Here is a 23855-nt window from a genome sequence, read left to right as displayed (position 1 = left end):
ATTTACCCGCCTGAGCAGTCTTTAGGAACCTCATTAAATGGGTTAAATGTCACAGTTGCTGTTCTGACTAATAGAACACGAATGGAAAGACGACTTTCTGAACCCCCTAGCAAATAAAGAAGTAATAACTAATTAACAGGCTTATATAAAGAAGAACACTGGATAGAATTATTTGTGCCTAAACTGACCAAATAAAAACTATAATGCATCTTCAAAAATAATTGCTTTCTGTTTAGGTCTTGTTCACATGGCCCTTGCGAGGGCCATGTTTGATCCCACAGGAATGTACAGGGGTTCTGTGCCTCCATGTGCAGGCGGTCCTATTGATGTCATTTGGGATGTAGTGGCTACACAGACACAAATACTGCTCCCAATCTGACATCCATACAGGTGAAGGTCCCCAAATGCAGACAGTGTACGTTTGGGGACCTGCACGCATCCACACTCACACGGATGTCAAATTGGGAGCAGCAGCTGTGTCTGTGCAGCCAATGCATCCAAATTGGCACAAATGGGACTGCTTGCACGTGGAAGCACGGCACAGCTGTGTATCCCTGTGCTGGCAAACGTGGCCCTCGCACGGGCGTAAGCTTAAAGCGGAACGTAACAACTCAATAAAAATAATGGTCTTTAGCAAGGAACACACATTCCACATTATTCATTATGCTCCACAATTAGTTTGTGCTGTAAGATTGCCTCCAGCATTGCTCCTGATTATTCTTGCTGGAGGCTGCCATTTTGCTGAAGTCCAGAGCCCCCCCTAGAGCAGCAGTAAATCTTTAGGCTGTCAGCAGATCGGCCTCTAGTGGCTCTGTTTTTCGTTACAATGCCAAAAACGGAGAGCAAATGAGCATGTGCAGAGCAAGGTGAGATAGTGTATTACTGTATTTTAAACCGAACAGGCACTTATTTTTAATGCTTTACATCACTATACCTGCAAAATTGGCCAGCCTGAAATCATCCAGCAGAACTTAATGTTTTGAGTAAAGTTCCACTTTAAATACAGTACACTAAACTCTGGTATATATTCCTAACTCAAAAAGTCCCTTTTATTGCTGTCAGCCTCCTCCAAATCTTCAAACTCTCTTTTTTTGCTGCTGTGATTCGACTTTCTGATGCTGAGTGGCTGCATCAATTCTCAATTGTCCCACTGTATGTAGGAATGTAGCCACCCTCTATTGCTTGCTTCCGAGATGAGCTATGGACTATGGGATATGTAGTGTGCATACAGCAGTCTACATGACCACAACTAATGTGCACTGCTTGTTCCATTGGTATCCCAGGAGCCATTTGCGAGATGTCACGCATGCACACACACGCTGTGGAGTCTGGCAGAGACCTGTGGCATGTCTGCGCATGTGTTAGGAATCTGGTGCATGCATGGATGCGCTGCAGGATCTGTCAGGTCCCATGTAAGCCTGACAGACTCGCAGTGTGCCTGCACATGTGTTGGATCTCCAGTTATGGTGGTGGGGCTGGAGATGAGGGATTAAGCGAGAACCTCTGCTTCAACCAAGCCAATGCTGGACTAGATGTAAGTGCTTTTTTAGAAATTGATTTTTTTTTTTATAGAAAATTTTGAGGTGAGTTAGGCAGAGTGAAGTTCCTCTTTAATGATTACTGATGTTATTAAGACTAATTTGGGGGTAAAAAATGAAATAAAATGGTAAATTAAAAAAAACTTTATTTTGTCATTAATATTTTGCTTCCTATTTAGGATGTGGCAGACTTTGAGTGGAGTTTCTGGATGGAATGGGCTCATTCACGGCTCTCATGGCTTATGCTGGGACACGTAGTGATCTCACAGTTATCCAGAATTTTTTGGGGAAAGGTATGTAATGTTTATGCATCCATTAATGTATGGCTTGACAATCACTGCAGTGTTCAGTTTCTGTACTGAACCCTTCTGTTCTACATTAAAGTAATTGTAAAGTCTCCTTTTTTTTTTTCCTATAAAAATAACAAACATGTTATACTTACCTACTCTGTTGCAGTGGATTTGCACAGAGCAGTCCATATGCCCCTCTTCTTGAGTCCCTCTTCTGTGATCCTGGCCCCTCCCTCCTGTTCAGTGCCACCACAGCAAGCGGCTTGCTATGGGGGTACCCGAGCCGAGTCACAGCTCCCTGTGTCCATTCAGACACGGAGACCTGGCCCGTCTCCTCCCCCTCTCTCTCCTGATTGGCTAGCTGACTGACAGCAGCTGCAGCCAATCAGGAGGGAGAATTTATTGACAGCTGAGACACTCGTGGATATCTCTGGACAGAGAGGGACCTCAGGTAAGTGTTAGGGGGGCTGAGGGGGGCTGCTGCACTAATGCTTTAAGATAAAAAAACCTTCTGACTTTACAACCTCTTTAACCAATTCCCGCGAATAAGCTCTACGTCGGCTGCAAGAAGTGGTTGTACCGGGGTGATGCCCTGCAGCTAGAGGCATCATCCCAGTACCATTTTTTTGGAGCCGGCTGTCGGCTTCAGGTGGTAACGGCCGATGCGGCTTGGGAGCCGCTCGGTCATTACCCCAGTGAGCAGGAAGGGAGGCCCCCTCCCACCGCTTTCAGCGGCTCTTCCCGGGTCTCCCGTCCCATCGGGAGACCTGAGCAACCAGCCGGCACCTCCGCCAGCTGGTTGGAGTCCTGAGCGAAGCCTCATTTGGCTTCGATCGGGTCTTGGATCATGTAACCCAGAAGCAGCGTCCATGACCTCACGTCTGGGTTACTCAGTGGCTAAAGGCGACGAATTTAAAAAGTGACAGTATTCAAAAATGCAGTTTTAGGCATTTTGAATACATTGAAGTGCAATGAAGGGGTGTAGGGTCTTTTAGACCCTCAATCCCTCCATAAAGAGTACCTGTCACTGCCTATTGCTGTCACAAGGGATGTTTACATCGCATGTTTAAAGCGCCCTCGTCGCCATGAACTCACACACCAAAGAAAACGTATACGGAAGTCGCGCCCGCAAATGAAATCGCTGTTCAAAAAACACATGTGAGGTATCGCCGTGATTGCCAGAGTAGGAGCAATCATTAAAAGCTACTCTGTAACTCTAAACTGGTAACCGTTAAAATTTTGTAAAGCATCGCCTATGGAGATTTTTATTGACCGTAGTTTGTCGCCATTCCGTGGGTGTGAGCAATTTTAAACCGTAACATGTTAGATATCTATTTACTCGGCGTGACATCATCTTTCACAATATACAAAAAAAATGGCTAACTTTACTGTGTAGTTTTTTTTTTTTTTTTTTTTAGATGCAGTGAAATGTATTTTTCCCCCAAAAAATGGCGTTTGAAAGACCACTGTGCAAATACCGCGTGACCAAAAACATTGCAACGACCGCTATTTTATTCTCCAGAGTCTTTGCTAAAAAAATATAGATAATGTTTGGGGGTTCTAAATAATTTTCTAGCAAAAAATACTGATTTTAACTTGTAAACAACATGTGTCAGAAATGGATTTGGTCCAGAAGTGGTTAAGGAGAATATAGAAAAAAGAGGTAGATTCCCCAAGTTTGACCTGGAGACATGGATGCAGAATATCAAAGCTGAGGTCACCAAGAGCCTCCCCCCTCCCCCTTAAAAGCTTTTAAAGTCAAATAAGGCCCCTTACCCTCTGACTTCTTGTTTTCCCAACAATATAAAAGCTAGAATAAGACAAAAAGTACTCAGCTTGGCTGCAGAAACTGATCCTTAGAGATGCGTAAGCTTGACCAAATACTGAGGCTTTAGTCATGTGATCTTTGCCGAGTTTGATGATGAGCCAATGAAGAGCTGTGTGTGATCTTTGCTTCTCTCCTTCAATAGAAATCACATAGCCGATGCCTCCATAGTGATGTGCAGCCTTAGTCTTCTGCAGGGAATTTTGGGAGAGATAAGGCCAGTTGTGATGGCAGATCAAGTTAATAGGGTCCTGGGATGTTTGTAAAAATTATAAAAGATCCATGGCAGCCTCTATACCGGCTTTCAGTTTCCAACCTACTCTGTGAGAACATGTTTGGTAATAATATAGCTCTCAACTGTCCCTGATTAGGATGGACTATTAGGGTGGACTGTCCCTCCTTTGTGTTAAGTCTACAAGACAGGAAGTGAAGGGAATTCTCTCTAATGAGACACAGATGGAAAAAAACTGACAACCCAACATTATCCAAAATGAAAAAAATACGTTTTGGTTTTATATATACTTTACTATATACTTTAAAGGGTTTGTAACCCTAAACCATTGCCTTGCTGCCAGCCCCTCTCTTATAATCTCCTATCTTGCACTGTATAACTGTTTGTATAAAAAAAAAAAAAGAAATGCCTTTTTGAGAAGTGTCTTTAGGTCTGTCACGTGACTTCTGGCCGCTCTGATAACACAATCCAGGGCTACAGCAGGAGGACCCAAGCTCTCCCTCTGACGTCAGCCAGGAGTCACGTGACCGCCGAGCTGGCCGCTCGGCTTCTCCTGCTGTAGGCCTGGATTGTGTTATCAGAGCGGCCTGGAGTCACGTGATGGACCTAAAGACAGGAAACAGGATCTCTATTTTTTTTTTTTTTTTTTAGGGTAACAAACACTTTAACTAATTGGTGCTCAACCTATGGCCCTCCAGTAGTTGTGGATCTACAAGTCACATGAGGCATTGCAAGGCTGACAGTTACAAGCATGACTCTAAAAGGTAGAGGCATGTCTGGACACTCCTTTCTGCCAACCATACGCATATATGTGGCAGCACAGTGGTGGACTTAATGCCATGCTGCCACATATATGCTGACAGCCAGCTGTTGCTCTCTGTGCTGGGAGCATGCTCAATGGCGCACCTACAGCATTGTGACTGAGCTGTCACTGACAGCTCTCACTTAATGTTTATATTCAAGAGCTGGTAGCACACTCTTCTAAACACAGGGCCACTGTGACAGCCATTCACTGCGATCACCTCATCGGGAGCCCAGGAAACCACTCTGGCATTTAGGTATTTCTTTGCAGGGCTGGCTTCCAGCAGGTACAGGGGATTATCTATCCATGACCAAAAGCAAGAATAAAATTGCCCTCCTATACACTTGATTGACATCATATTGTATAAAAGTAGGAGAAAATAAGGTATTTTCAATTTTTTTTTCTTTTCGTTTGTTGTGTATAAGGGGAATGAAGTAATGTGGGTTTTAACCAACGGCTTCTTAACAAGCTTTTTTATCATACTGATGTTTGATGTATTCCCTCAGTCTGACACTTTCTTACATAACAAAGGTCACACACTTGCTTTTCATTTTTTCTCGTTGGCACATTAGTAGTATAATGGAGGAGCACTTAAGTGGTGACTTCTCAATGAAAGAGTGCATACAGTAAAAGCATTTTTATAGTGCACATTTTTACTGCAGTAGAGAAGCCTTTAAAACACACTCCTGTTTATATCCTTTGCAGCTCAGAGAACCAGCCTGGCAGTTTGTGACTTCTTGGGGTTTTTTTGTTTAAACTAAGGGACCCTGTTATTTGCTTTGATTATGTAAAACTAAAGTGCTGCATAATGCTAGGTACACATGGGTCATTTTTTTATTTTTATTCAACCTAGTGGGCTAATTGAAAAAAAAAAAAAAAAACGGAGAGGTCTTCGTACGAAGTGATGTTAGCAGGGTAATTTCCCCCACTAAGCTTTTGTGTTCTGACCCCAACCCCCCCTCCCACCGCCAGAACACACTGATCAGCGCTCACAGCCATTGCCTGCAAGCGCTGATCGGATGCTGGTTTCCCAGCATGCCTGTTCAATAAAAGCCGGTCTGTACACATGGGACAAATGTTGCACGGTTTCTGTTGTACCGGCCGAAATTCGGCCCATGTGAGCCCACTATCACCTCCTTGCCTCATCCTCTATTCTCTAATGCTGGCTGTACACTGATCAAAATTTGGTCGGTACAAAAAATTTTCCGCCATTAGCAGCTACGGCCAATTTACTGCAGCCACTGATCAGTGTATTCTCACAGAGGCTGGTGCCACTGTCAAAGTATACAATGTCCCAAGATTCCACCAACATTTTCTACTTCTTTATATTTTTTTTACACTTTTATCCTTTTTTCAACGAGTTTGTGTGGATGGAGGAACCTTTTTTTTTTTTTTTTCATTCAACCCGCTGGCTGAAAAAAAAAAAAAAGTGTATGGCCAACTTAAAGCGGAACTTCGCCTAAAAGGGGAAGTTCTGGTTTTCTGCCCCCCCCATACCACTTTTGGCTACATTCATTTTCTTTTGGGGGGACTGGGTACCTGGTTTTTGCAGGTGCCCTCTCCCACTTCTGCTTGGATCGCTTAGGCGATCTAAGCAGAAGTTGCCCCCCCACCCTTATCTTTACCTCCAGCCTTCTGGGACACGTCACAGGTCCCAGAAGGCCACTTGCGCATGTGCAGTGGGGAACCAGCTGTGAAGCCACAAGGAGTCTCAGCCGGCTTCCCTTAGTAAAGATGCTAGATCCAGGTACCCGAAGATTAGTAAAGATCCGACTTGGTTGAGGATAGCTCTGAATCCTTGGACAGATAAGTTTTCCTTTTATTAAAAGTCATCAGCTACATTACTTGCTGACTTTTGATTTGTTTTATACAGCCTGAAGATCCTCTTTAAGAGTTGAAAGTTATCCGCCAACAAAGCACTCTTATTGGGTGGGCTGGAAAGTGGGAAGGACTTAGCACAAACAAACCAAGGCCCAACACACCATATGCATTGGTGCCAACACATTGACTAGGCAATTTGCCTTGTGTCCTATTGTTTTCATTGACACCATTATGCTGTGCTGGTGTGTGCTCCAAAAATGTAGAACAGGATGCATTATTTCACAGCACTGCATGGATGATGCGCTACACTGTATCACAATGTCCTGCAGTGCATAAAGTTGATAGACATTTTAATATACCGTAGTTTTAAAAAGAATGCATGATCAAACAATGTCTCACATTGCCCATTCCTGTCCCAGAAAACACAGCAGGAAAAATTAGACAGTCTCTTAAATGCGAGAGAATATCTCCTTAGACAGTTGTCACCAGAACAGGTGTCCCCATTGAAAAATTTGCCCTCCTCTCCTGTTCCTGTGACAACTCAAATGTTCGCGCGATCCGCTGTTGGGGAGGTAATCCTGGTAGGGGTCCCTGCCAGGATCCCCCTATGCCTGTTAGATCGTTGGACCCCTCAGGGGACCCTGTAGACTGCATGGCGTGCCAAGAGCGCCACCATTTTCTTGTAGATCAGCTGTACAGGCTCGGCAGCCATTCCTTAGTAGTTTCCCATTGAAATACATTGGTGGCCATTTTGCTGTGGTCTCCCCATTGAAATGTATTGGCAGCCATGTTATCGGAGCCCGAGAACGGTGTAAGGCGGTGAGTAGCGAGGTCTTACCTCTGGTGCTGATCCAGGTACTTCCTCTTCCTGTGAGGATCATTTTCTGATCAGTTCAGGCTCTGCTCTCCCTAATATCGGGTGGTGGTGAGTCTATTGGAGTCCCTGTAGGTCGCTCTCTCCCTCTGCTATATTGCAGCCTAGTGTGCTGGGACTTATTGTACCGCTGGTGCAGCAGTGTGGGGCCAATTTTTTTGCAGTAGTCTTGAAGTGACACTGCGCTCTTCCCGAGTTAACATGGAGTCCCAGGAGCAGGTATCACCTACTGATCCCCTTTCTGGCGTTGCGGGGACCTCTGGGTCGCAACCCCTGTCTGCCTTAACCTTGGTTTTGGAAACTCTGGTGTCAAAAGTTGAAAGGGTCATTAAAAAGAGGACTAGTAAAAAGCGCCCACTGCCCTCACCTGTCTCATCTGTATCCTCAGATTCTGAGGTTGATATGGCTGCCACGGACGTGAGTCACCCTGAGGGATCTGCATGATCACACGAGGCGATGGCGAGGATAAAATATCCTCATCTGCAGCCTCACGGGAAAACGTGCTTGTGGAGGCACTTATAGTGTCAGTGTGGGAAACTCTAAAAATGGCAGATGATTCTACAGCGTCAGGGATGCAGGTGTTATTTGGCACACGCAAATCCCCGAAGTCGGCCAAGGTTTTCCCTTGTCCGGAACTTTTTGACAAAATTATCACTGAACAGTGGGGGCGCCTTAAACACATGTTAGTGGTGCCGAAGCGCTTCAAGAGGCGCTACCCTTTTGCGGACGCTGTGGTCAATAAATGGACCATTGCACCGAAGGTGGACCATCCGGTTTCCAGACTGAACAAATCTAGTGTGGTCCCGGTGGAGTAGTCTCCGGTCTTTAAAGACCCTGTTGTCACTATCACTCTGGTGTCCCAGACTATAACAGAATGGGCAAAGTTACTAAAAAGTGATTTGGAAGCAGAACAGCTTCTCGAGGCCTTGCAGAGCTAACAGACCAAATGGTCCATGCTTTATTATTTACAGTGGGGATCGAAAGTTTGGGCACCCCAGATAAAAATTTGTATTAATGTGCATAAAGAAGCCAAGGAAAGATGGAAAAATCTCTAAAAGGCATCAAATTACAGATTAGACATTCTTATAATATGTCAACAAAAGTTAGATTTTATTTCCATCATTGACACTTTCAAAATTACAGAAAACAAAAAATGGCGTCTGCAAAAGTTTGGGCACCCTGGAGAATTTATAGCATGCATTGCCCCCTTTGCAAGGCTGAGACCTGCCAGTCTCATTGATTGTTCTCAATCATCGTCTGGGAAGACCAGGTGATGTCAATCTCAAAGGTTTTAAATGCCCAGACTCATCTGACCTTGCCCCAACAATCAGCACCATGGGATCTTCTAAGCAGTTGTCTAGAAAACTGAAACTGAAAATAGTTGATGCTCACAAAGCTGGAGAAGGCTATAAAAAGATAGCAAAGCGTTTTCAAATGTCAATATCCTCTGTTCGGAATGTAATTAAGAAATGGCAGTCATCAGGAACAGTGGAAGTTAAAGCAAGATCTGGAACAGCTCGCAGGATTGTGAGAAAAACAATTCAAAACCCATGTTTGACTGCACGATCCCTCCAGAAAGATCTGGCAGACACTGGAGTTGTGGCACACTATTCCACTATAAAGAGATACTTGTACAAATATGGTCTTCATGGAAGAGTCATCGGAAGAAACCTCTTCTATGTTCTCACCACAAAAATCAGTGTTTGAACTTTGCAAATAAACATATAGACAAGCCTGATGCATTTTGGAAACATGTTCTGTGGACCGATGAGGTTAAAATTGAACTTTTTGGCCAGAATGAGCCAAGTTACGTTTGGAGAATAAGGGGCACAGAATTTAATGAAAAGAACCTCTGTCCAACTGTTAAGCATGGGGGTGGATCAATCATGCTTTGGGGTTGTATTGCAGCCAGTGGCACAGGGAACATCTCACAAGTAGAAGGAAAAATGGATTCAATAAAATTTCAGCAAATTTTGGATGGTAACTTGATGCCATCTGTGAAAAAGCTGAAGTTAAAGAGGATGGCTTCTACAAATGGATAATGATCCTAAACACACCTCGAAATCCACGGGGGATTACATCAAGAGGCGTAAACTGAAGGTTTTGCCATGGCCTTCACAATCTCCTGACCTCAACATAATTGAAAATCTATGGATAGACCTTAAAAGAGCAGTGCGTGACAGACAGCCCAGAAATCTCAAAGAACTGGAAGACTTTTGTAAGGAAGAATGGGCAAAGATACCTCAAACAAGAATTGAAAGACTCTTGGCTGGCTTCAAAAAGCGTTTACAAGCTGTGATACTTGCCAAAGGGGGCAGTACAATATATTAACTCTGCAGGGTGCCCAAACTTTTGCAGACACCATTTTTTTGTTTTCTGTTATTTTGAAAGTGTAAATGATGGAAATAAAATCTAACTTTTGTTGACCTATTATAAGAATGTCTAATCTGTAATTTGATGCCTTTTGGAGATTTTTCCATCTTTCCTTGGCTTCTTTATGCACATTAATACAAATTTTTACCTGGGGTGCCCAAACTTTCAATCCCCACTGTATATGTACTGCATCTTTAGATGTGGCCTCCCTTTTGGCTAGAGTATCCTGCAGACCAGGCTTTTAAAAAGGCTCTGTCATATCTCCCCTTTACAGGGGATCGCCTATTTGGTTCTTCATTGGATGAACTTATTAAAGGGCTTATAGGTGGGAAGAGTACTCTTCTTCCTCAACCCGCTAAGGGCAAGTCACTGCGTCACAGTCGGGGCCCTTATTTTTCAGCACACAGGCAGCCCTTTCGTGCCTCTGGCGCACAGGAGAAAGGATCTAAGTCATTTAGATCGTCTGAGGGTTCCAAGAAGACGTGCTCGGGTAAGCCGAGAACAGGCCCTTCCAGATCTGCAGACAAGTCCCCTTCTGCATGAAGGGGTGTCCCCACTCCTAACTGGGGTGGGGGATGTCTTTGTTTCTTCCTGGAACTATGGACCTCCTTTATTCAGGACAAAAAGGTCCACAAACTTATCCGATCGGTTTACAAGATCGAATTCAGGTCTCGACCGTCGGACAAATTCTTCTTCTTCAATCTACGCCTATCTCCAGATCAGCTAAGGGATCTACGAGCAGCGGTACAAGATCTGCTGTCGCAAAGGGTGATTGTGTCGGTTCCCTCTCGGGAACACTTTCAGGGGTTTTATTCAAACGTCACCGGATGTGACGAAACGCGTCAGGACGTGGACCGCACAACGTGATACGTGACACCCATTTGGAACGCAAGCCGGAATTACCTCCGCTCGCCACTCTGCATGGTACTGTTTGACTGTCACGGATACTACCATAGCGGGACCCTTGCGGGATCCGCTTAAACTGGTGGCTGATAAACCTTTTACTTGCTACTTGAATAAATCGCTATATAAAAAAATAATACACTATCTGGAGCTTTTTTCCTTTTAAATCCCACATCATGAGCTGCCGCATGGAGGGATAAAGAGGAAATTAACCATCGGCACAGGAGGATCTTAAAGGGGACTTACCAACAAGCGAGATTGGCCGCAATACTATAAGGTATATGAGGCCCACTATATTCGGTAAGTCACCCAATCTATAAATTGCTGCACGGGAAGAAGGCACCCAGCACCTGCACTTTATTTGTCACTCATTGAATTTTGTGAGCAACTAGGAAAAGGAACTAACACTGAACATTGGTTTCCTGTTTTTATGACTTTTATGATTTTGCACTTTTGACTTTTATTGTTATATTCATGGATTGACTATTTTGGAATAATTGATTGGCACAGTATTTGCACTTTCGCACCTGTATTCGTAAGAATATTGCACATATTTATACTGTTTTAGCAAGCGCTGTAGATAGTCCTAATAGCAGGACTATTTTTCCTTTTTATGAATTTTTCACACTACTGCTGCTGCGGTATTTAATTATTTATTTGATTTTACCTTTTATCACTAAATTATTCACACATTTAATGTACACTAAATCCTAGGCGCGGGGAGTACGCTTCTTTTAAGTGGTACTTTTTTACAAACTTTATTCAAACCTGTTCACTGTTCCCAGGAAAGAAGGCAAAGTGCATCCAATCTGAAGGCTCTGAACCACTTTGTGAGGGTACAGAAGTTTCAAATGAAGTCCATTCGCAGAGTAGTGGCGTCCCCACACCAAGGGGACTTTTTGGCCTCTATCGTTCTAACGTGAGACTTCCTCTCAGGGAAGATCTACTGTCTCAAGGGCTGAATATCCATCCTGCTTTACAGTCACTGGCTTTAATGGTGTGGCTGTTGAAAGGGAAGTATGAAAGGATAGGGGTCTTTCTGACTCTGTTATTCTGTTAAAGGCTAGAAAATCTACCTCTAGGAAAATTTATCATAGTACATGGAAAATGTACATTGCATGGTGTGAATCGATTTAAGGTGCATCCATGCTCATTTTCAGTGGCTCAGGTATTGGCCTTCCTCCAAAGAGGGGTTAAGCAGCAGTTGGCCTTGGGTACTATTAAGGGCCAGGTGTCGGCCTTGGCTGTGTTTTTTCAACGTCTTTTAGCTACGCATTCTTTGATTGGCACCTTTATCCAGGGAGTTCGCCATATGGCTCCTCCGATACGGTCCCCATTACCTCTGTGCGATATTAACTTGGTACTGTCAGTTCTTCAGAAGCCTCCCTTTGAAAACATTGGGGAGATTCCTCTGCTTACATTGTCACAGAAGATAGCCTTTTTAATGGCTATTACCTCTGTGCGCAGATTGTCTGGTGGTCCACAGAGATAAAGTGGTACTTTTACCTAATCAGTCCTTTCCTCCTAAGGTGGTCTCGGATTTCCATTTGACATTTCCAAGACCTTTTGTGCTGCCTTCATTTTGCCCTAAGCCCGAGCATCCTAAAGGAATTGCTTTGCATTCATTGGATGTGGTTTGGGCAATTAGGGTTTACCTGGTGGCTACTGAGTCTTTCAGGAAATCAGACTCTCTTTTTGTCCTCCCGTAAGGACCTCGGAAAGGATTGGCTGCATCTGCTGCGACCATATTGAGATGGATCAGACAGCCGTGGTAAAGACTTATTCACTTAAGAGTCAGTTTCCACTTTCCCCTGTAAAGGCGCATTCTACTAGGGCACTGAGTACCTCTTGAGCCTTTCGTCGTCAGGCGTCAGTAACGCCAGTTTGCAGGGTGGCAACTTGGTCGTCTGTGCACATATTCACAAAATTCTACAAAGTAGAGGTATTGGCATCCTTGGATGCTTCTTTTGGCCACAAGGTTTTGCAGGCTGCCGTTTTTAAAAGAGAACCTGCTCTCTTTGAGGGTGTATGTTTTTCTAGGTGAGCTCCAGTTGTTCCTGGTTAATCGCTATGTTACCTGGTTGGCTAAGTTTAGCCTTTGGGAATTTTGTTCTTTTCTGTGTAGTTTTCCCACCCCTCATGTTAATACTGCTTTGGGACGTCCAAATGGTAAGAAGAATATGGAGCTGCGTTTCTCAATGAACGATAGAGAAAACTGGATTTTTGACTTACGGTAAAATCCTTTTCTCTAAAGTTCATTGACAGACGCAGCACCTGCTTCTCTGTATGAGCTGGGTTTGGGGTTATTTTTTTCTGACACTGCTTGCAACAAAACTGAGTGCCTATAGCAGAGTGAGTGGGTGTATACCCCCAGGGACTGCCCCATAGACGTTTTCCTGCCTAGTGTCCTACTCCTGTAGGGGGCAGCATAACCCAATGGTAAGAAGAATATGGAGCTGCGTCTGTCAATGACTTCAGAGAAAAGGATTTTACGGTAAGTCAAAAATCCAGTTTTTCACTTAAAGTGGTTGTAAACCTCAGACATGAAATATGAACAAAATGTTTCCCTCTATAGTGTGTTCTTGTCTCTGACCAAAGCACTGAGTGTGACTTCTCTCTGCTTCCCCTTCCTTCTGCTATCTGCATGAGTCACTTCTTACGGCTTTGTCAGAAACCAAGAGATCAAAAGCTGACAGGGGGAGGGGGAGCTCCAGCACACAGCCTGTGACCTATATCCTTAGCTCTGCATATTCCTGTATCCTGTGTGAATGGGGGGGGGGGGGTGTCCATCCCTTCCCTCCACTTAGGGATCAGAGCTCTCCTCGCTGAGATCTGCAGAGTGTAACTTCAGCCCCCCCACCCGATCGATCCTGTGTAAACTGTGGACTTTGAATGGGTGTAGAGGACAAGGGCACTGCAGATAAACATGTACAACTTTTTGTTTAATCGCTGTATATCACCTGATGCTAGTCACTTCACTACGTATATGTGAGGGGTTTTTTAACCACTGTAAAACTGAACTGTAATGTATGCTTATACTTATAATACACCCCCCCCCCCCCTCCCCATCCTGATCTACATGCATGTAAAAGAAAAGATTGAGCTAGTGAGAAAATACCTCTTCCATTTGCAAACATTACCAAAAAACAAGAACCTTATTGTGTTGGACTTTACTGGTATCAAAAGAGCAAGAGGAAAAGAGAAAGGTATTTCAAAACTTTCATAAAACCATGAACGTGTGCTCTCATTGGATGACATTCGCTATATAGTAGAACACGAATAATACATCTTTGCTATATGTTCCAAGAGGTTGGCGTGTTTCACATCTAATCTCTTCCTCAGGACCTCAATGTCTTGGCAGCAACGAGATATAGCATATCACCCTACGAGCTTAATCGTCCAGTATACCAAGACAAGATAATCCACCCAACAATCACCAGCACTTGTATCCCAACCTTTAATGGGACTGGGGATGTGCTGGTAATTGTTTGGTGCATTATTATCTGGTCTTGGTTAGCTGGTCGAATAGATTGATTTTCCATTATCTAGGGGAGGAGTGGCTGATTCCCTATTGGGACTCTTTCCAGTGACACTATACAAACACAGGTTGATCAGTCCCATTGGAGAATGGATATGTGAATATGTACTTTTTTATAAAACACATTGTCATTTTTTACAACATAAGGTGTAGCCATTCCTCTCTTGGTACCAGTAAAGTCCAACACAGTTGGTTCTTGGTTCTTGTTTTTTGGTACTGATCAACATGCAATTAAAATGTTTTAGTCAAAATATTTTTTGTCCAAGAACTCCTGTATGATACTCCGTGACGTCATCACTGGGTCTGTATACTGGTTTTTGCTCTCAGTTAGGTAGAAAGAGTCGTCAGGCCTCTGTAAACATCACAGCGCCCTGCCTTGGATCTTCTTTTAAAAGCCCGAGCATTATATGAAAGAACACGACTCGAAAGAACCCTGTGGACGTGCAAGCTCCTTTTTTTTGCTGGGTGGTGCAGACTTTAGCAAATCAGTTGCTAGATTTCTAATTAAACAGCTAATTGCACAGCTAAAGTCTGCACCCCCCAGAGAGCATGAATATATATATATAGGGGTGCAGAGCATGTGTTCTTTCATGTGATACTTGGACACAAAGTGGCAGAGAAAGCTAATAACTGTGAGAGGCTGTTTATGGATGGAGTTCAGCTTTAAATAAAGTGAGAAGTTTACCTTAAAGTAGCAGGCCAGGCAAAACCTAACTAACGCTAAACCTGCTCTGTGCCACATTCTAAACCAAATCTATCTAACCCTGTAAAGCAAAATTCACTGTATTCGCAGCCGATCCGGTTCGGTCCCAGCATCAGCTGTCAGCGGCGGCTTCAGCATGGAGGCGGGTACAGGAGTGGGATCCAACAACAGATGCCCCATAGTAAGTCTATGGGTGACATCACTTCCCAGCCATTTTACAGCCGTTGTCGCTCCTCTTCTGCACAGAGCTTTCCCCTCTGGAGACAGAACCGGATCAAGTGCAGAAAAGGTTTACAAGGTAAGAATTTGGACACAGAGCAGGTTTAGCATTTGTTAGGTTTTGCGTGGACTTCCCCTTTAACTGCAAAGGAGTCTGAGTGATATTTGAATTGCTGCATTAAACTTAAACGTTCCTTGATTCTGTGCATTTTGTGTATAATGTCCTTAGTCTATAAAATTCCTATTGCCCAGGCAGCAGGACCGCGCTCCCACCGGCTTTCTGCCGATGTAAACATGGCAGACCGTTGATCTGTGAATGATGAACACAGGGATCCTCCTATTTAGGAACACAGGTCTCTGTGTTCATCCAGTGAGCCTATCCCCCACACAGTTAGAAAGCACCCCCTATGCACACATTTCCTCTTTAAACAAGCAAAAAATTGGGGGAGCAAACCCAAAACATGTATATCTAAAGCCAGTGCAGCTATGGACCAAGCAACATGTATATTAAAAAAGAATAGTGCACACATGCAAAAGAAATGACTGTCAAATATGGAGACAATCCATAAATAAAAATGGGGATTTAGTCCCACCATATGGCCATATTATGCTCAAGCCCACTACTGCGTCAAAGTACCCCATTATCAGTGGGTCCTACACTATCCATAAAAAAGGGGTGAATCCAGCCTCTCTAACCCTTGGAGACAACACTCCTTGCTGGGAAAGATGTGCTAATGCACTACAGGGGACTCCTCCTATATCTACTTGATAGTGGACACCGATAGAGTACAGGTGTGTGTGGGGGATGGGATGCTCAACCTCAGAAGTCTGGTCAGACCGAATACATAATAAACAAGCAAAAAATTGGGGGAGCAAACCCTGAACATGTATATCTAAAGCCAGTGCAGCTATGGACCAAGCATGGTTAGAGAGGCTGGATTCACCCCTTTTTTATGGATAGTGTAGGACCCACTGATAATGGGGTACTTTGAGGCAGTGGTGGGCTTGAGCACGATATGGCCATATGGTGGGACTAAATCCCCATTTTTATGTTCAGGGTTTGCTCCCCCAATTTTTTGCTTGTTTATTATGTATTCAGTCTGACCAGACTTCTGTGGTTGAGCATCCCATCCCCCACACACACCTGTACTCTATCGGTGTCCACTATCAAGTAGATATAGGAGGAGTCCCCTGTAGTGCATTAGCACATTTTTCCCAGCAAGGAGTGTTGTCTCCAAGGGTTAGAGAGGCTGGATTCACCCCTTTTTTATGGATAGTGTAGGACCCACTGATAATGGGGTACTTTGACGCAGTGGTGGGCTTGAGCACGATATGGCCATATGGTGGGACCAAATCCCCATTTTTATTTATGGATTGTCTCCATATTTGATAGTCATTTCTTTTGCATGTGTGCGCTATTCTTTTTTAATATACATGTTGCTTGGTCCATAGCTGCACTGGCTTTAGATATACATGTTCAGGGTTTGCTCCCCCAATTTTTTGCTTACACATTTACTCTTTGATCGCTCCTGGGTTAACCCCTTTCCTGCCAGTGTTATTAGTACAGTAACAGTGCATATTTTTAGCACTGGTTACTGTAGTAATGTCACTGGTCTCCCCCAAAGTGTCAAAAATGTCAGTTAGGTGTCCGATTTGTCCGCCGCAATGTCCCAAGTCCCGATAAAAATTGCTGATCGCCACCATTACTAGTAAAAAGAAATAAATAAATAAAAATGCCATAAATCTTTTCCCTTGTTTGTAGAAGTGATAATGTTTGCACAAACCAATCAATATACACTTATTGAGATTTTTTTTTTTTACCACAAATATGTAGCAGAATACATATTGGCCTAAAGTGCTGAAAACAATAGATATTTAATTTTTTTTATTAGGAATGTTTTTTAGCAGAAAGTAAAAAATATTGTTTTTTTTTTTTTCAGAATTGTCTTTTTTTTTTTTTTTTTTTTATAGCGCAAAAATAAAAACCGCAGAGGTGATCAAATACCACCAAAAGAAAGCTCTATTTGTGGGAACAAAAGGAGATCAATTTTATTTGGGTACAGTGTCGCACGACCGCGCAATTTTTCAGTTAAAGTAACGCAGTGCCGTATTGCAAAAAAATGGCCTGGTCATTAGGGGGTAAAACCTTCAAGTCCTTAAAGAGGAGTTCCGCCCTCCCCCCCCCCCAGGTACAAATTCTGTAGCTGCTGACTTTTAAATATTAGAACTTACCTGTCCAGGGTTCCCGCGATGTCGGAAGCCGATTTTCGTATCGGCTCTCGGGTGGTGCTGCCGCCATTCAGGGTAAAGGGACCTGGCAATGAAGCCTTTCGGCTTTACAGCTGGTTCCCTACTGCGCATGCGCAAAGAGCGCTGCGCTTTCTAATTGGCCCAGCGGCGGAGGAAAGAGGGGGGCCGAACTTCCGAGGGACAGCCCTGCGGCACTGTCTCCCGGAAGTGGGGAAGGGTACCTGTCAAAAACAGGTACCTGTTCCCCCCTCCCCCCGAAAGATGCCAAATGTGGCACTAGAGGGGGGAGAAAGCATATAAGCGGAAGTGCCACTTTTGAGGGGAACTCTTCTTTAAGTGGTTAATGCACCTGCAATTATAAAAGCAGGAAGTGATTTCAGTTGTATCTATTGGGGCTACGCTTCATACCTTACAGCTGAAATCGCATAAAAGACAAAAACCAAATGCGAAACAGAAAGGAAAGGTTAATTGAAAACAAGAAAACCAATTTCAAAATCCGAACAAGTGGAAGATAAAGTAATTATTACAAGGCAGTATTACAGGGAAAAGAAAGCAGGTTAGTACACCCCGGAGTTATCGCTGCATGTGTAATTTCTGGACTAATCATCTGTGTAGGTATCTCTTGTTTTCTTGTATTCATATATTCTTCAAGAAAGGCAATGAGTAGATTAATGGATCATAATGATGGTTTGATGAGCTGTGTGATAAAAAAAAAAAAAAGTGGGTCTTTTCCGCTTCGGGTATGTTTCATCGATTCAAGCCAGTCAGGCAATTGTACAAATGTAGACTTTCACTTTTTGCCTTTCTGCTCCTTTTCTTTACTAAATTCATGAAAAGTTCTACAGGTTTAAAGCATAACACAAGGACAAAACTTTTTTTTTTTTTTCGATTAAGTGGAGAAGATTTGGAATGCTTGTTAGACTTTTATTGCTGTCGTTGCCCCCATTAGGGAGATTCATCCTCTCTATTTGTCCTGTTTACCATTTTCATTAAAAGTGAGAGTAAAAAAAAATATCCCAAATTGTGGGTAGTCCCCAGAAAAGTAATATAGAGGAAACCTTCCCATGGGGACACTAGTTCTGGTGACCTGGAGGACCCAAAGGAACTCCCCTAATTTTCAGGGATCTCCTCTCCCTTCCTGTTTGGCTTTGGGACAGGGAGTGAAGGCAAATCTTTGTATTTGAACACAGATGATGAATTCACAAAAAAAAAAAAAAAAAAAACCTTATATAACCCTCCCTTATTCTTTTCAAAATGAGAAAAAACGTTTTATAGTTCTAGTTTTTCCTCTTACCGTCCAACCCATTGTAAAATCACTGCTTGGCTGGAGCACTGTTGTTTTTGGGTGACGTCCTCTCAGGATCGCACGTGACCCATGGGCGTGCACTCTGGCGCGATCTGTCATCCGCCATGATGACCAATCACTCTACCGGCCTGCTGCCGGTACCATGTGGTCGCTGTGGCCAATTGCAGCAGATCACATGACAGTTGTAAACAATGAAAGGCTTTGTTACATACCTTTCAGTGTGTACTATTGTGATGAGCTCTGTGATTGGTCACAGTCATCACATGGTACAGACAGGGCAAATCACAGCTAATCCTAATCACAAAAGTAAACACTAAATGAGTAGTTTTCATTCAAAAAGAAATGGTTGCTTATAACTGTGGTATAATTTTTTACTGTTGGCGATTTGGCATCTGATAAAAGTGTATAACATACATTTAAAAACATAGTCATATACAGTTGCCAGCTATGAAAATACAAGAATAAGCAACATAAGAACAATTAGAGTTAGAAGCGTTCCATCAAGATTGATAGTCTGTGCTGATATTTTTCTACACGCGTTTCACAGGATCAAAGCTCGCTTCCTCAGGAGAAGCACAGAAGAAAATCTAGAAATAACAGACTAGGAAACAAGAGAAAAAAATAAGAGGCACTCTGAGTCCGCACTCACATTAAAAATACTTGCAAAAATCTTCACCATTCACATAGCCACATACATCAAAAGCACCTTCTAAATATGACTCCGTGTCAGTCATGCCAGGCAGAGCCAACCAAAGGTCAATCCATTTCCCCCCAAGGAGTTGTGGAGATGAGAAGGGGGGGGGGGGAGGGGGAGAAAATCAGTTGCTTGACTCCCTGCCTTATAGACCACAGTGGAAGGTAATAGAAGATCTACAAGGATCCTGGAATAGAAAATAACCTGACTAAAGCTAGAGGCCAATATAAGAGGGAGGGGGAAGGGTATACCACACTATTGAAACACCTTGGTGTATCCTACTCACAAACAAAGTGAGTAGGAATGAGTATCCGAGATATACAGGGATCATGCAAATCCTTATATAAGGTATGACCTGTATAGACTTACAGTATAAGTGAACAAGGGCGTGAATACTATGATAAAAAAAGTGAAAATAGGACCAGGTCACATGATCAAGATTAAAACAGTGTAGCCAAGATCACCAAGTGACATATGGATGACATATAAAAAATTTAATAAAAATAAAAAAGTGAATAAACAATAATAAAGGATCTGAATATATAGGTCCACAGGTGAAATAAAAGGAATCCGACATCCAGAGATCTAATTAGATGTGCTCACAAAGCCAAATACTTGGGTGGTAAGTGAAGGCAAAAAGAAACAAGCCAAACGTGCATAGTAGACAAAGGAGAAAATTGTGTGACAATAATACACATGGGATGCTAAAATAGTAAGCAGAGCCAAAGAAAAGCCATAATTTAATTTCTAGAGCAATATATAGGTGAAAAATTTTACCCCATGGTTTTGCGAGTTCAGATCTTTCCCAATTAGAGGAACATTGATAATGAATTTAAAAAGAAGTGGGAGGACAACCTACTGGCATGCTCTCACAAGATGATGAGGCTGTTAAACGTTAAATATTGGAAAGCACTAACAATCATTGATGCAGACATCAATGAATTGTTTACACAGCATCCTAATATTATTAATCAACCACTATTCAAGGAAAAAGATTTCGAGCTGAGTTTACACTTGGATAGGTTCAACATGGACATCATCAGGAATAAAGATCAAAAATTGTTTTTGGATAAACAAGCCTTTTGTCAGGGTACCTATTTCAAATGGCAATCCTTGCCTTCAAGGTGGCACCCACACAGGGACCTTCTTAGAGGCGATGTCTCTTGATAGTGATGTTGCTTCAGACACAGCCTCTGTACGATTACCTTCTTGCACTCATAGAAATAGGGGCAACTCTTTGTCTAAACGGCAGGGTCATAAACGTCCTGATTTGGAAGACTCTAACATCAGATTATATGACTCCAAAACAGAGGAAGCAACTTTGACTTCTACTACTGTTATGAATTCCAAAATGAATAAATCAGTCTTTAACTCTACGCAGGACAATTCTTCCACCCCTATTTCTATGACCCATAATGCTACCTCCCCTTTATTGCCTGCCGATGCCGATTCTACAATTTTTGTACCCAACCTGGACAGCTCCAATCGAAATCGGATTTGAGCAATGGGAATTTTGGACCAATATGCGACAAGTATCGGGCCTGGAAATCATTAATCTTTCTTCCTATGATCTCACAGATTTGGATAGACAATTACTTTCGAAAGGTCTCAGTTTCTGCCCTTGTGTCAGCATTAAGAATTTTGAAGCCAGTAAAGATGTGAATCTTTTTGTTCATAATTTGCTCCTAAAGGGTATGCATTCAAAACAAAACATTAATGACAATACCGTATCACTTTCGGACAATTACAGTAAAACCGACTTCCAAATGTTGAAAATGCGAAAAACAAATCATTGGCAGAAAGTGGACAACCTGATCTGATTGACACCATTGATCTTAAAGAGATCTTAGATACAGTAGAACTATTGGAGAAAGATAGTCTATGCAGGGCAGTAGAAAATTAAATGTAGACCCAAAAATGGTCCAACAAATGTCCTTCCACATAAAACCATCCTAACTTAGCTATTTTTCTTAAGCAAGTTACAACGGAATATGGGAAATCTAATTTAACTCCTGGTTAACAGAGAGCACTCGTGCACCTTATGGACTCAAAAAATGTAGTTATCAAGCCCTCCAATAAGGGGGGCAATATTGTAGTAATGGACACCAATCAATATCAGAATATGTGCCTAAAGGTGCTGTCCAATACCAACTGGTACAGACGTGTTGGGACAGACAGAGGTTCAATGATCAATGTAGAATTCTATCAATTAGTAGACTCAGGGCATAGAGGAGGGATTATTTCTTAGCAAATATGGGAGTTCATTCAGACCCCTCATCCCCGAGAGGCTTGTTTCTACACTTTCCCTAAAATACATAAAAATTTGTCTGACTCTCTGGGTTGTCCTATTGTTTCAGGTAATGGCTGCGTCACAGAGAATGTATCTTGTATCTGCGAGATACTTTGCATCTATTACAACTATTGGAAGGCATCCATATTCCCACTTTGGCATGGTTGCTTACGGTGGACATTGAGGCATTGTACTGCAGTATCCCCCACCATGAGGGTATTGAGGTCGTTTATCATTCTTGTCCAAAAAGGACCGCAGAGAAGGACGGTTTAATTAATTTGTAGTGAATCTCCTGCATTTTATACTATCTAACAATGTTTTTTGTTTTGCGGGCTTCCACTACCTTCAGGTGCAAGAGGTGACTATAGGCACATGTTGTGCCCCCTCTTATGCCAACTTGTACCTGGGGTTGGGGGCACCATGTTTTCTCCATGTACTCGATGTACCTGTGCCATATACAGTCATGGAACAGGTACATCAATGACATTTTCATTGTTTGGGATGGAGATTAAACCCTTTTACTTGAGTTTCAGGCCAAATTAAACTCTTAACAGCTGATACCTGCAGTTCACGATGACATATGATCAAACACAAATTCCTTTTATGGACACTGTCATCCAAAAGGATGACGATAGGAGTATCTCTAGCACGTTGTATCAGAAACCCACTGAAGGCAATACTACTGTATATTGCATGCCACCAGCGCCCACCCTGTCCCACCCATATGTTCCATTCCATATCGACAATGTCTTCCCCCTAAAGCGTATCTGCAGTGACCATGAAATGCTTGAAATGGAATCTAATTTGTTGAGGGATAGACTCCAGGCAAGAGGATATAGTAAAAAATGCTTAGCCAGTGCCTATAATCGCACTAAAAGTCAATCTAGAGAGTCCTTACTTTTTCAGAAAAAGACCAAAAAATCTGGCAATACGGTTGGGTTCATTACTCATTTCAACTCTCAACATGTACAGTTGAAATCATTCCTACAGAGACATTGGTATCTGTTGACCCAGGACCCTATCACCTTTTTTGCCATCTCAACCGACCATGTTGTTCAGACGAGCCCTATCCTTAAAGGATACAGTAAATTAGTACACAGTTACTTCCTGGGATGGAAGCTGAAAAGTAATCCTTTGAAGGGCACCTATTAATGTGGCAGATGTGCCTATTGCAAACATATTAACAGACAAGAACATCATTTTTCCTAATGGGAAAATATTTTTTCCCAAAAACTTCAGGTATAGGGATAGTGTATCTCATGACGTGAGTGTGCGGCCTACTATGTGGGGAAAACCTTCAGGGAATTCTGGAGCCGTATATATATGACCACATATACTGTATGCTATTGAAATTGGAGACCTATATACCCCGATAGGGAGACACACAGCCCATTATTGCTTAATGTGCTTTCAAGGTACGATTTCTAGCCTTGGAAAACATCCCACAGGATCCACGAAGGGGGGGGGGGGTTGTCGGTTACTGGGACAGACGTATCCTACAGAGAGAAATGCAGTGAGTACATTCACTCAGGGCATCTTGTGCCACGGGATTGATGGAAGCCACATCATTTAAGCCCTTTTTATCTGTCTGAAGTAATTTTTTTTTTTAGTGATTAATCAATATATGGTTTGAATAGATTTTGGTTTATATAGTGTATGTTTGGTATTTATTGTTTATGAATATTGAAATTTACTTATCTGACTTTTTTGATTTGCAATAGTTTTTTTTTCCCTCAGGTCATATAAATTTTTCCCCAGGAGTTGAAAGCCCCCCCTTACCGCATAATTATTGGGTTGGGTCCACTGAAATTCTCTCTGCTCTCTCTTTTACCCTGGGTTCTCAGGGTGACTCCCTTTGTTCGGTTCCACGTCCCCTTCCACTTCGCTCCTGGGGATGGGTGGGCTTGGTATCACGTCCCTGTCTCCTCCCTTTGGAGAGGGGCTGAGCGTGACGCACGTGTTCTAGCCTAGTTTCCTGCAGTTTGCTGGTTATCATGGCCACATACCCAGTGTGTGTGATGACGCCTTCGTCATGCTCGCTGTTCCTATGGATATTATTGTGACACAATTTTTCTCCTTTGTCTACTATGCACGTTTGGCTTGTTTCTTTTTGCCTTCACTTACCACCCAATTATTTGGCTTTGCTAGCACATCTAATTCGATCTCTGAAGATTTTTTGCAAGTATTTTTAATATAA

At 42.8% G+C, this 23855-nt stretch overlaps 1 protein-coding gene across 1 annotated transcript in view; it reads left to right on the top strand.

Moving 5' to 3' along the window:
* HHAT (hedgehog acyltransferase) overlaps window positions 1-23855 on the top strand; it is a 651154-nt gene that overhangs the window by 34572 nt on the left and 592727 nt on the right. Inside the window, exon 4 of the mRNA XM_082249768.1 lies at window positions 1718-1831. Within this exon, the coding sequence (XP_082105894.1) occupies window positions 1718-1831 (114 nt within the window). The remainder of the gene's footprint in view (window positions 1-1717; window positions 1832-23855) is intronic.

Source organism: Pelophylax lessonae (assembly GCF_965119305.1).
Source record: "Pelophylax lessonae genome assembly, chromosome: 3".
Classification (NCBI taxonomy): domain Eukaryota; kingdom Metazoa; phylum Chordata; class Amphibia; order Anura; family Ranidae; genus Pelophylax; species Pelophylax lessonae.
The sequence above is the reverse complement of the archived record's forward strand: the minus strand, read 5'-3'. Positions and strand labels throughout refer to the sequence as shown.